The sequence below is a fragment of the Mustela nigripes genome, chromosome 1, assembly GCF_022355385.1.
Source record: "Mustela nigripes isolate SB6536 chromosome 1, MUSNIG.SB6536, whole genome shotgun sequence".
NCBI classification, from domain to species: domain Eukaryota; kingdom Metazoa; phylum Chordata; class Mammalia; order Carnivora; family Mustelidae; genus Mustela; species Mustela nigripes.
Genome location: NC_081557.1, coordinates 267,592,514 through 267,604,177, shown reverse-complemented (window position 1 = coordinate 267,604,177; position 11,664 = coordinate 267,592,514). Strand labels below are relative to the sequence as shown.

General features: G+C 56.2%; 1 protein-coding gene across 1 annotated transcript; it reads right to left on the bottom strand.

Annotated features, from left to right (window-relative positions):
- Positions 1-4,830: 4,830 nt before the first annotated feature.
- Positions 4,831-11,403, bottom strand: PRDM8 (PR/SET domain 8). Its single transcript, XM_059385758.1, has 4 exons — positions 11,320-11,403; positions 8,837-9,057; positions 7,609-7,840; positions 4,831-7,205 (listed from the first exon to the last, which is right to left on the bottom strand). The coding sequence occupies exons 2-4, from the start codon at positions 9,053-9,055 to the stop codon at positions 5,575-5,577; spliced, it is 2,082 nt and encodes a 693-aa protein (XP_059241741.1). The 5' UTR covers positions 9,056-9,057; positions 11,320-11,403; the 3' UTR covers positions 4,831-5,574.
- Between the last annotated feature and the right edge of the window lie 261 nt (positions 11,404-11,664).

Below are 11,664 nucleotides of genomic sequence, written 5' to 3'. Positions count from 1 at the left end.
GGGTGATATGTACACATACATCTATATGCACATATGTGCTATATGTGCAAACATGCATATGTATGTATCTCAGTACACACACACATACACACATAACTTGAAAAGGCATAAATATGGGGCGTCTGGGTGGCTCAGTTGGTTAAACATCTGCCTTCGGCTTAGGTCATGATCCCAGGGTCCTGGGATGAGCGCGGCATCAGGCTCCCTGTCTGGGAGCTGCTTCTCTCTCTCTCTCTCCCTCTGTGCACTCTCAAATAAATAAAATCTTTAAAAAAGAAAAGAAAAGGAATGAGTAACTAATTATTAGTATAACCAGGTCAGCTATTTAAGTGGGGAAGAAGAAGAAGAAGAAGAAGAAGAAGATGCTTTACCAGACCTCTAACCCTACAGATTAAAAAAATTAAAAAGGGATTTTTTAAAAAATCTTTTTTTAATGATACATTTTTTATTATTTATTCATTTATTTTTTAAGATTCTATTTATTTGACAGACAGATCACAGGTAGGCAGAGAAGCAAGGCGGGGGGGGGGGGGGCAGGCTCCCGCTGAGCAGAGAGCCGGATGTGGGGCTCCATCCCAGGACCCCAGCATCCCGACCTAAGCCGAAGGCAGAGGCCTCAACCCACTGAGCCACGCAGGCGCCCCAGAATTTTTTTTTTTTTTTAATAGAACTTCTTCTTCAGTTTCTTCATCCACTACCGCTGGAGAATACACATGCTTCTGAGAAGTTTTAACTTCCAATTCAAAGGAAGAAAAGCAAAAGCTACCTTAGGACTGGGGTGTGTGAAGCAGAGAGGCAGAGCATCCCTCTCCCTGCCCAGCTGCACGACTAGAGCAGGAGGCCTTCAGGCCCACTAGCCTAAGACGGGCCTCCCCTCAGGCTTCTAGGCCTCAGGCCCGCCTGCCTGTCAACCGAAACGCACGTGGAAGAGGAAAAAGGAGCCTGCGGCTTCTCACTCCGGCTTCTCACTCCGTCCTGGCTCGGCTTCCCGCAGGCCGCAGGGTTCACATCTCTGGGAGGCACTTCTGCACCTGCGGGAGACAATGGTATTTCCCAGCAAGGCCACGAGCCAGGAGCCACGAGCCGGGTTCGGAAGCCTGGCCAAGGCCATCCCTTCCTAGGAGGGACTGTGAGTGTGAGTATGTGTGTGTGTGTGTGTGTGTGAGAGAGAGAGAGAGAGAGAGAGAGAGTGTGGGTGAGTGTGTGAGTGTGAGTGTGAGTGTGTGTCTGCCTGTCTGCCCGTCTGTCTGTCGGAACCCGCGCCTGCCCATCTCTAAATCCCTGGGTCAGGTGCGGGTCGCCCTCCGTGCGCGGTAACTCGACAGGGCAGTGTCCTCCTGGGCGGCGGCGGCCCCCGGAGGCTCGGGCGCCCCGAGCGTTGGGAATCCGGGGCCGGTTTCTTCGTGAAGCTCAGGAGACTCAGATCAGCAAGAGACCCGCGCTGGTGCGGACGGACCGAGGGACAGGGACGGGAAAGACCACGGAAGGAGCCAAAAGCGACGCCAGAACACGGGGCTGGGTAAGGAGAGGAAAAGAAAGAAACTCACGTCGAACCACGCACCCCCACCCCGTCCCCCGGGGACCCCCACCCCGTCCCCCGGGGACCCTCGCGGCCGCCGCGCTGCCCTGGCTCCGTGGTGCGCTCCGTGGTGCGCGGTGCGGGGCCCCAGGGCACGTCGCGGGCTGCGCGCACCGTCCGGGCTGGCGGAGGGGAGTCGCGCGGCCCGTGTGGGTGGAGACCGGAGACGGGAAGCCCCCGGGCTCCGGGCCGGACCGCTCTGCGGCTCAGGCCCCGGGATCGGGAACGACTGGGGCGCGCTTCCCGGCCGGGGTTGGGTGCGCCTGGTCCGGGTGTCCGACGTGTCCCGCTCGCGGTCGCGCTCGCTGGCCGGCGCCTGCGGGGGAAGGGGCTGGAGGAGAAACCCGACCGGGGACAGGAAGCGGGCGCAGCTCCGCCGCTCCCGCATCCCTGGAGGAAGGAGCCCCGGAACCGGCCTCGAACACCTGCTCCCCCCGCCCCGCCCCCTGCGGCGCGCGTGGCCGCTGACCCGGGCCTGCAACCGGCCGCCCGCGGCCGCCACTGGGAAACGCGGCACCTCGGGCGTCGAGGACAGCGCCGAGGACAGGACCAGGGACCTTGGGGACTTTCCCCGGCGGCTCAGGTTTCGGCCTCCCCTCGCCGGCGCCCGCGAACGGGTGCAACATGTGTCCTCTGGGGCCCTCCAGGCGCGAAGCCTGTGCGCGAAAGCTCGGCACCCTCGGAAGCCAAACCGGGACGCGCAGCCCCTCCCCCGCCGCGCCCCGCCCCGCCCCGCCCCCACCCTTAGCCCGCCCCCGCGGACCGGAGCCCGGAGCGGAGGGGGTTCGGGACCTGCTCCGAGAGCGCGCGGAGACGGAAGGCGCGGGGCGCGGCCAATCCCGGGAACCGGCCCGACTGGGACCCAGCAAGGGCTACGGCAGCGCCCCGGTTGGTTCCACCTTTCCCCGGCCTTGAGGACCCGCTTCGGGGCTGTGAGCTCAGGCCACCTGGCCTCGACCCGCCTGACCCACGCAGGCGCCGCCGGCACAGCCTGTGACCCCGTCGCCCCCGCGGCTGTGCGGGCGTCTACGCCGCGGCCCCGGCCAGCGACCGCAGCCGTGTGGACCGGGGCGGTGACGAGAAAGTCTCAGCTGAGAAAGTTCCGACGCGCAGAGTTAAGATACACCCGAAAGCTCGAAAACGCAGCATGAAGATAAAACGCTTGTCAGTTCGCTTTGGCTGAAGGCAAACGAGCTGTGGGCGCCCTGCCCTCCTCATTCCGGCCGAGACGTCCCGTGCGCAGACCGGTCGCCCCGGGGCCCAGCCCTGAGCGTCGGCCTGCGGCGCGCACACCGGCTCTCCGGGCCGTGCTCTGCCCAGACGCCGCGCGCTCCCGATTGTGCGGTTAGTTAACGGCCTGACCGAAGCAGGCACGAGCGAAATCGCGCAGCCTGCGAACCGCGAGATTCCAGACTTCACAAAAAGGCGCATCTGCGTACCTTATGTCTAGACCTAAGTTCATCTCCGGATCCCAACAGGGAACAAAGCCCCCTAGTCAAGAGGAGATTCTGGACAGCTGGGACAGAACGTGGGAGCATTGAAGTCTGGGGCATTTTTGTCGGTTTTGGAGACTTTGGTCCCCAAGCGACCTGTGCTGTTGGTTGGTTGGCTGGTTTTGAAGATATTTTTGCTCCAGAAATCCACTAGTGTCTCAGGTCTGGACAATTCAGTTAGCCTCTCAAGCTTCCTGATTTAAGGATCTCTTGGGGCCCATATTTCATTTGCCCCCAAATATCTTTCTTACTTCTTGCCATCAAATTCGCTTCATGACCAATCTTGGTCTTTTCTCTACAAATCCCCTTTTAGATATCACTGGGACCTGATTAGCCCATTACAAAAAACAATCCCCAGGGCGGGAAGTAGTTTACAGATAGCAGAACCTGTCACACTTCCGGTGTAGATGAGAAAACCAGAATGCGGCGAAATCAAAGGACAGCAGTGATGACGCAGCCATATTAGTCATAAAGAGCAGTTAAAACTGAAATTTTGGACTGTTCTCATTCTACTTTGCTGAGGATTAGGGTTTTAGATCATCCACTTGCTGCCTGGGAAAACAGAGCAGGCCTCAGAGACATGTAGCACAGAAAGGTCCTTAGATGGTAAGGGAGTCAAGCAGCTTTTTGACACAATGGTGGTCACACTGTGGATACATCTCTTTACCCTACCCTTGGTCTTTACTTGCTCCCTGCCTGAAATATAACTTGTTCTGTAGTCACCTCAAGACAATGAAGGCTTTCAAATCCTTTTGGAGGGGAAGCCATTGAATGTCTCCAGCGAGACAGTGTGGACGTTTCCCATTACAGACTTTCTCACAGGTGTCCTCCTTCTGACATAGTGGAGGACAAAATGGGAAAGAATAGCTCCAGTGATAGACAACAGGGTAGTGTCTGTTCGTAGAGCATTTCTAGAATGACTCTAGATGCGGGCTCCCCTAAGACCTAAAGGACCATCATTTTTATGGTTTTGCACCTAATGGTGCCAAACAGTTTAACTGGGAATTGTCAGCAGATGAAGAGTACAGAGAGACTTTTCATAAGAGGAAGAACAGGAAGAGGAGGGGAAATTATCCGGTTCCTCTGTATCATCATGCTCTAGGACCAGGCTTTTTCCAGAGGCTGTGCAGCTGCTTGAGCCCTTAGAAAGAAGGCTGGGCCCAGCAATGCATAGACTATCGTGGTCATTTCACCTTGGTTTCTAAAGAAACTCCTCACTGGGTCTCTTAATGGGTCATGACAGAATGCTGAAGGGTTCTAGAGCACAGGACAGAATGCTGAAAGGTTCTAGAGCACAGGATACTCCCACCTGTAGGCATCATTTGTAGAATGAAAATGGGCTTTTCATCCAGTCTCTCTGATCAAGGCCTAAAGTGGTCTCTGGCCAATTGTGAAGATGCTAGTTATCCTGCTGCTGAAAAGAATGCTGATCCCCCCCCCCCCCCCCCCCCGACAGGTTAGCTTGCTGGCAGACATCTTTGTCTAAATGATTTGCCCTTTGAGGAAGAAGCCCAACACCTTCCACCTAAGATTTTACAAACAGTATCGAACTTTGACTTCTCACTTTTAGGTTCCATATTGGCTCACAGTAAATTCAGGCAAGTGGGACTGGGTTTATTATCTCTCTCTTCCCGCTCTCTCTTCTTCTTTTCAGAGACTCAGTGAAAATAGATGGTAGCTACTCAAAAGTGTAGCCCTTAGCTACAAAAAAAAAAAAAAAAAAAGAGTACTTAAAAACTTTCCACATAATTGCTTTGAAGAAAATAGTCATTTATTGTCAAAGCATCCAACATACCTGGATAATCTATAAAGTTTAATAAATCTTTCCAGGGATAAAAGAAACACATAACTATTCAGACTCCATTTCACTGGCACAAAATTACACTTTGTATTAAAAGCAAATACATATTTACATAATGATGACATTCTTCATTGAAGTTCATAATCATTTCATGATCCATGCACTTCCCCCTGGAAACTGAAATTGAATGGTGACCCCTTTTTCTTCATTTTATCTGTTTTTGTAAGAACACAAACTGTCATCAAGAAATGCAGAAAGCATCTCACCCTCGTCCTTTACTTTATATCCAAAATAAATTTTGCCCTTACATATAATTATTACATCTAAACCGTAAGTGCTTAATAATTTAAGTAGAAACGTATGACAAATGCATCAATATGTTGCAATATATGACATTTTAAAAAATGTACCTTTGTTTTTGGAAAGTGAAAATGCGTGCATTCAAAAGAAAACCCCTCGAACAACCCACCCAATCAAAGATCCACCATCCTGTCGTGTGCGTGTGCGTGTGCGTGCGCGTGGAACGAAGGTGCAGGGAAACATGGAAGGGAAAGGTCGGGGCGGCCCGTGGACGCTTGAGCGTGTGCGCTGGGTGTCTGGGCGCAGCGTTCCAGGTCGCGAGGAGGTGGTGGGTGTCCTCGCGTGTTTTTCCCCAGGCGGCTCGGCTGCGCGCGCGCGCGGAGAGCCGGGGTCCTCCCGGGTCAGTTGTGCGAGGTCATGTGCCTGGAGAGGTGGTGGCGCTCCCTGAAGGACTCGTTGCAGATGGGGCACTTGAGCTTCTCCTCGCGCCGCCGCTTCACCAGGGGCTCCATCGCGTACTCCTTCTTGTGGTGCGAGCGCATGTGGTACACCAGGTCGGAGGTCATGCGGAAGGACGCGTTGCACTTGGCGCACCAGTTCTGCGCGGGCAGACACAGCGACGTGAAGGACGGCGGCAGCAGCGTGAGCGCCGACGGCAGCTGCAGCTGCAGGGGCCCCGCGGCCGCCGCCGCCGCCGCCGCCGCCGCCGCGGCCGCCGAGCTCTTGGGCCAGAAGGCGGTGGCGTAGAGGAAGGGGTTCTGCTTGGGCAGGCCGCCCCCGCCGCCCCCGCCGCCCCCGCCGCCGCCGCCGCCGCCGCCGCCCGCCAGCGCCCCGCAGCCGCCGTTCAGGTCCGCGGCGCCCTGGAGCTTCACGGCCAGCGGGTCGGCCGCGGCGGGGTAGAGCCTGGCGGGGCCCACGCCGTCGCCGGGGTGGCACGGCTCGAGCGCGCCCAGCTTCTGGCCCAGCACGAGCGGCGACAGCTGCGCGAAGGAGCGCGCGGGCTGCGAGAAGGCGCTCTTGCGCTCGTCCGGCCCGGGCCCCTGGCCGCCGCCGCCGCCCCCCGCCGCCCCAGCGCCCGCGCCCGCGCCGCCCGCGCCGCCCGCGCCGCCCAGCTGCGGCACCGACGTGAAGGCGCTGCCCCGCGCCGGGCTGCCGCCCTCCAGCCGGCTGGGCAGGGGGCCCCCGGGCCGCGGGGCCAGCAGCTTGTCGGCGCCCGCCGGAGAGGCGGCCACGGGCGTGGAGGGGCCGCCCCCGCCGCCGCCCCCGCCGCCGCCCCCCGCGTCCTGGTCGTCGGCGCCGCCCCCGTCGGCCGCGTCCTCCTGCAGACCCGCCGCGCGCGCCGCCTTCTTCACCTCCACGAAGGCGCTGCGCTTCGCCTCGCCCGTCTCGGGGCTGGGCGGCGCGAACAGGCGGCCGCTGTCCTCCAGGCCGAAGTAGCTGCCCGCGGCGCGGTACTGCTGCGGCGTGCACACCAGGTCCTCCTTGGAGGCGGGCGGCGGCCGCTCGGCGAAGCGCCCCCGCGCCCCCGCCAGCCCCGCGCCGCCGCCGCCCTCCGCCGCCTCGTCCGGGAATTTCCGCTTGCCCTTGCCGCCGCCCGGGGCGCTGCCGTCGGGGCTCAGCTCCGCCTCCTGCTGGCCGCCGCCGAGGCCCCGGCCCGGGGAGCAGGTGTGGCCGCCGCCCGAGTTCTCGAGCTCCCGGGCCAGGTTGTGGAAGTCCGTGGAGGGCTTGGCGCCGCCGCCGGCCGCGGGCGGGCCGCTGCCCTCGGGGGAGGGGGCCGGGTAGTGGTGCACCGGGCCCGCTTTGCCGAACTTGGGGCCGGCGCCCAGGGGCGCCTCCTGCGGCGCCTGCGGCTGGTCCTTGCCGCCGCCCCCGCCCCCGCGATCCTTGGCGCCCGCGCCGCCGCCGTGCTCGTCCTGCGGGCTGGCGTCCGCGCTGTGCAGTCTCTTGGGGCAGCGGAAGCGCAGATGCGCCACGTAGGGGAACTCGAACTGGAAACGCTGGCTGCACTCCAGGCATGTGTACGGGGACGACCCTGCTCGGCGAGAGAACAGCGCACACGCGCGCACACGCACACACACGCGCACACACACGCGCACACACGCGCGCACATGCACACCACGGGGTTACTAAGCATCGTCTCCGCACCGGCTCGCCGTCACCCCCTTCACAGATCACCTCCATCTCTCGGGACCTGAGCGCCCCGAGAAGAGTGCCCTGTCCGAGCTGCTCTAACTTTCCCTCCAAACCCCGGGCAGTGCAGTAACCGAGCCAAGGGTCCCGGGTTTATTCTGTCCCGGCTTCGTGCCGCGCTAGGCCTCCGGTTTCCCCGCAGAAGCCCTAAGGGAGGACGCGCGCCAGGGCGCGAGCGAGCCCCGCCTCTCCCTGCGTCTCCCCCACTCGTGAAGGGCCCCGCCGCAGGTCGCGAGCCAACCTACCATTCATTTTGCTGTGGGGTCTAGAGGGGCAGAGCAAGAGTAACTCAGTCAGTTCTTTCCCATACCAAACTAGTAACTCCTCGTCTTTGGCAATCCTGCGGAGAGAACGGTAGAACAGCTGTCCGTTTTTTATGTAGGCCTCGAGGTTCTGCTCTTCTTTATCTCGGGCTGATTGGACAAGTCGCAGCCACATGAGACCTTCTGAAGAACCATTTGCCGCTGAGGTGTCTACCTACAGAGCAGAAAACAGAAAGAACACGAGAAGGTAGGGGGCGGGGGAAGGGAGACCCTCCTGAGAGAATGAAGCCAGAGAAGCCCGGACCATTTCCTTTTTGTTATCCTTTTCCAAAGAATTGTCTGAGATCAAGCTTAAGCACGACCCCCGTTGGCACCCATCTTTGTGTCTGCAAACAGCAGGCCAGATAACTGTCCTTTGAAACGCTGTACCAATCATATAAAGCAGTGTTTTTCATATATTGGTTGAATATCAAATGAGGACATTTCTCTTTACAATTCAAATTAATATTAACCTCCTGAGAGTTCAGTTCTAAATTATCCCACATTACAAAAGTGTGAAGAGTTTTGTTTGCTTTGGAAGTTAAAAAGCAAGCTTAGATCTTAGACATTATTCCGTGGTATTCATTCATCTTCCTAATTTTGCCTTAAACAATTAATAGTTCTTCTTTGTAAAGAAAGACTAGAAAGTGGGAAGACTTATATCTTGAAAGCCAAACATATGAGTTCAATGATGTTTTATTGTCAAGCCATTAACATTTTCATTAAATACAAATTCTGGAACCAGGCTAGCTTCCTAGAAGGAGTAACATTTAGAGGAAAAGAAGGCCTCCTGGGTTGGAACACAAATGCACCCAGTACTTACTATAAAAGTACTTACAGAAAGTACTTAGTTTGCAAATAGCTTCCACCCTAGTTGAAATCTTCCAGAGTTAAGGAAGTGGAGCTCACCGCCAGGAAAGCCTAGAACTGAGGCAGTGATTTAGATATACCTGGCGTTCCAAATCATATTTTACCATTTATTCCAGAAATCAGCTGACAATGATTTGAGTTTAATATTCTTTCTCTCTTTTTTGCTGTGTAAAATAGGATGTCTCACATTACTTTACTGTCTACATTCATAACCTATCTCAGCTTGTCATTAGAATGATCCTTGGTCCATTTTCAACATAGGTTTACCTTCATACCCTATGCAGCACTGGCCAAGACTTACCCGGAAGATATAGGGGACTGTTCTCTTGTCCGTGGACTTGAGAGCTATGAAAGCTATGCTGTCATACAGGGAAGTATGGCTCAGGATGCAGGGACCAAATATAGCATTCTCGGGGATGTCGCAGGTGGTGTAAACACTGGTAAAAATATCTGTCAGACATTGCTGGACAGCCTTGGCATCTCCATCCCAGATGCCTCGCTGGATGCCTGAATCCTCCATCACTGGTGACAGATACACAGGACAAGGAAACAACTTACATTACTCCTTATTTACTCCTTTTACCTCGGTGAATCCAGGCAGAACATTTCAACTACAGTTATATTTTTCTTGAGTTTACCTGATTTTTCGCATAGCCTTGATTTCAAAAATAAAGCCAGTGGCAGATTAAATCTGGCATATTTTGAAAATGCCAACTGAGGAGTACTCCTCCTCCCCCAGCCCTGCCACTTTCTTTAAAGAATTGGAATCATGGGATCTCAGGGGGGGCCGCTTTTGAGAAGGAAAACAAGTCTGGAAAAGACAGATCAGCTTTTTGCGTGATCTTGGGGGAGGATGGGCCAGGATTGGGGGGGATAAGGGTGGGGAGAACAATAGGATTTTTGTTTTGTTTTGTTTTTACTAGCCTACAGACTGTCCCCGACTGAAAGAAACTTCCAACCCTTGGGAGAAAGCTCCTCTCCCCCCTTCTAATGTATTGAACTGGGTGCCCGGAATGATTTTTTTCTTTCTTCCAAAGAGGGGAGCAGCCTTAGCAGGCAGAGACAGCGGAGCATGGCGAATGGATTTCCAGGAGAGTGTCAGGGCCACTGAGTCTGTGTCAGCTAACCTTCCTCTGCAGCCTACAAGAGGGGACGTCTGTCTGTTCATTACCATAATCCAACACTGTCCCTCCGAGGCTTTAATTAAAAGCAGCAAGCAGAGGTAATTATTTTTTTTCTCGACATGCTTATTTATGGATGAGAGTGAATCCCAGGTACCTTGTTATACAAGGGGGTGGATTGAGTTGCATGTGCCTCATGGAGTGAGCAGGTACCCGGCAGGCCTGAAATGTCCCCTGATTGAAATACTGCATGTGTAGTGACTGGCGAATTCTCACTCCCCCAGATAGGACCCGGTTTGGGCAAGAGGGGCAGCCCCACTGGGGTAGATCTCTGTGGGCTCTCTGCCCCTGCAATCCACAGCAATTTACAAAGTTTAATACCCTGATGGAGGGCTCTATTAAGCTGTCATAAAGAGACATTTTCCTTCCTATGCCACTGGCCACCCTTACAAAACTTGTCACTTAAAACAACACAAAGCAGGTGTTTAAAATTTAAACTGGCTTTGAACTAACTGCATTGTTAACCCTGACTGATTAAAAGATTCCCCCAAGTTGGTTTTTCCCTAATAACGCCACGACAGGCAGTAATTCATGTATACTTTGTATAATTTAAGTCGCAGGAGAGAGTAGACCTAATTCTTTTCCCGAGAAGCTGTTCATTATGGAATAATATTAGTAATGTCCATTTTTATCATAATGTCTATTAACCAATTAATCTTGTAAATGTGATTACAAGGTAGAGTTTTTTTTTTTTTTTCTTTTCTTTTCAGTTAACAGAGCATGAAACTTTGGTCAGCCTCTTTTTCCATTCACTCTGCTACATCCCCAAAACGTCAAGTACTGGGCTGTTTCTGCCAGACAGAAATAAAAGAAAATATCCATAAAATAGAAACTTACTTTCTTATATTAAAGCATCTTTCTCTGGGTATTTTTACCCCACACAAGGTAACCTTTCTGATCTCTAATTGCACATTTAAATACGTTAAAAAAATACAGCCCTTCAGAACCTCTCATCTCCTTTTCAGCGGAATCCTATTCTCTCCTTTTCAGTTTCCTCAATTCAGCGTTTTATGCCTCAATTTCTCTCTCCCCTTTAAAAGTCTCTTTCACACAGGCGGTTCATTGTGCGGGAGGTCGCCCGTCACTTCGGCGACAGCAGGGACGCAGTCATTAACATGCAGTTCTACCGAACAATACGGCGAAAGCCCCTCGCTCCGCCGCGCTCCGCGGGGTTCGCGTCGCCGCCGCGGCCGCCACGAGCCTCGAGCGGCCGCGATCCGCGCCGGGCGACTGCCTGGGCTCCCCGCCGGCCTGCGGTCGCCGCCGTCCCCGGCCCCTCCGAGCTCCGCGGCTGCTGCGGGCCCGGCTGCCTGGGCCCGGGGATCCTCCCCAGAGCGCGCGGGGCTGGCCGGGAGCGCGTCGCTGTCGCTGTCGCCGCCGCCGGCCGCTCGCCCTCCCCGCGGGCAGGCATTGTCTGGCGGCCGCGCGCCCCGCCGCCGGCTTCTCCGCGAACGGATCCCCGCCCGCTCCTCCCTTTGTATCGCCGCGTCGCCGGAGCGGTCCCTCCGCGAGGCCGTCGCCCTCTCTCCCGGCGGGCGACGAGACGGACGAGGTTTTCCGTCTCCCTCCCCGCCCCCTCCCGCAGCGAAGCCCCGAGACTCACCGGGGAGAAGGTCGGGAACGAACCGCCCGAGCAGGCCACCTGGAACCCGGGGACGCAGTCGAGGGTCTCTTTTGCCCGCGGAATCAGTGCATTTCCATGTCGAGAGGGGCTGGGGTTGCTGCCCCGCAGGCTGTGCCTACAGAGAGGAGAGGGCGAGAGCGGGAGAGAGAGAGACGGAGAGACGGAGAGACGGAGAGACGGAGAGACAGGGAGACGGAGAGACGGAGAGACGGGGAGAGAGACGGGGAGACGGGGAGACGGAGAGACGGGGAGACGGGGAGACGGGGAGACAGGGAGACGGGGAGAGAGACGGGGAGACGGGGTGCGAGCGGCGGGCGGAGAGCG

What these genes read in the sequence shown, in the direction of transcription:
- PRDM8 (XM_059385758.1), bottom strand. Translation starts at nt 9,055, where the DNA reads ATGGAGGATTCAGGCATCCAGCGAGGCATCTGGGATGGAGATGCCAAG. An exon ending in CAGTCCCCTATATCTTCCGG is followed by an intron (nt 7,841 to 8,836) that starts GTAAGTCTTGGC and finishes TCTGCTCTGTAG; the next exon opens with GTAGACACCTCAGCGGCAAA. An exon ending in ACCCCACAGCAAAATGAATG is followed by an intron (nt 7,206 to 7,608) that starts GTAGGTTGGCTC and finishes CTCGCCGAGCAG; the next exon opens with GGTCGTCCCCGTACACATGC.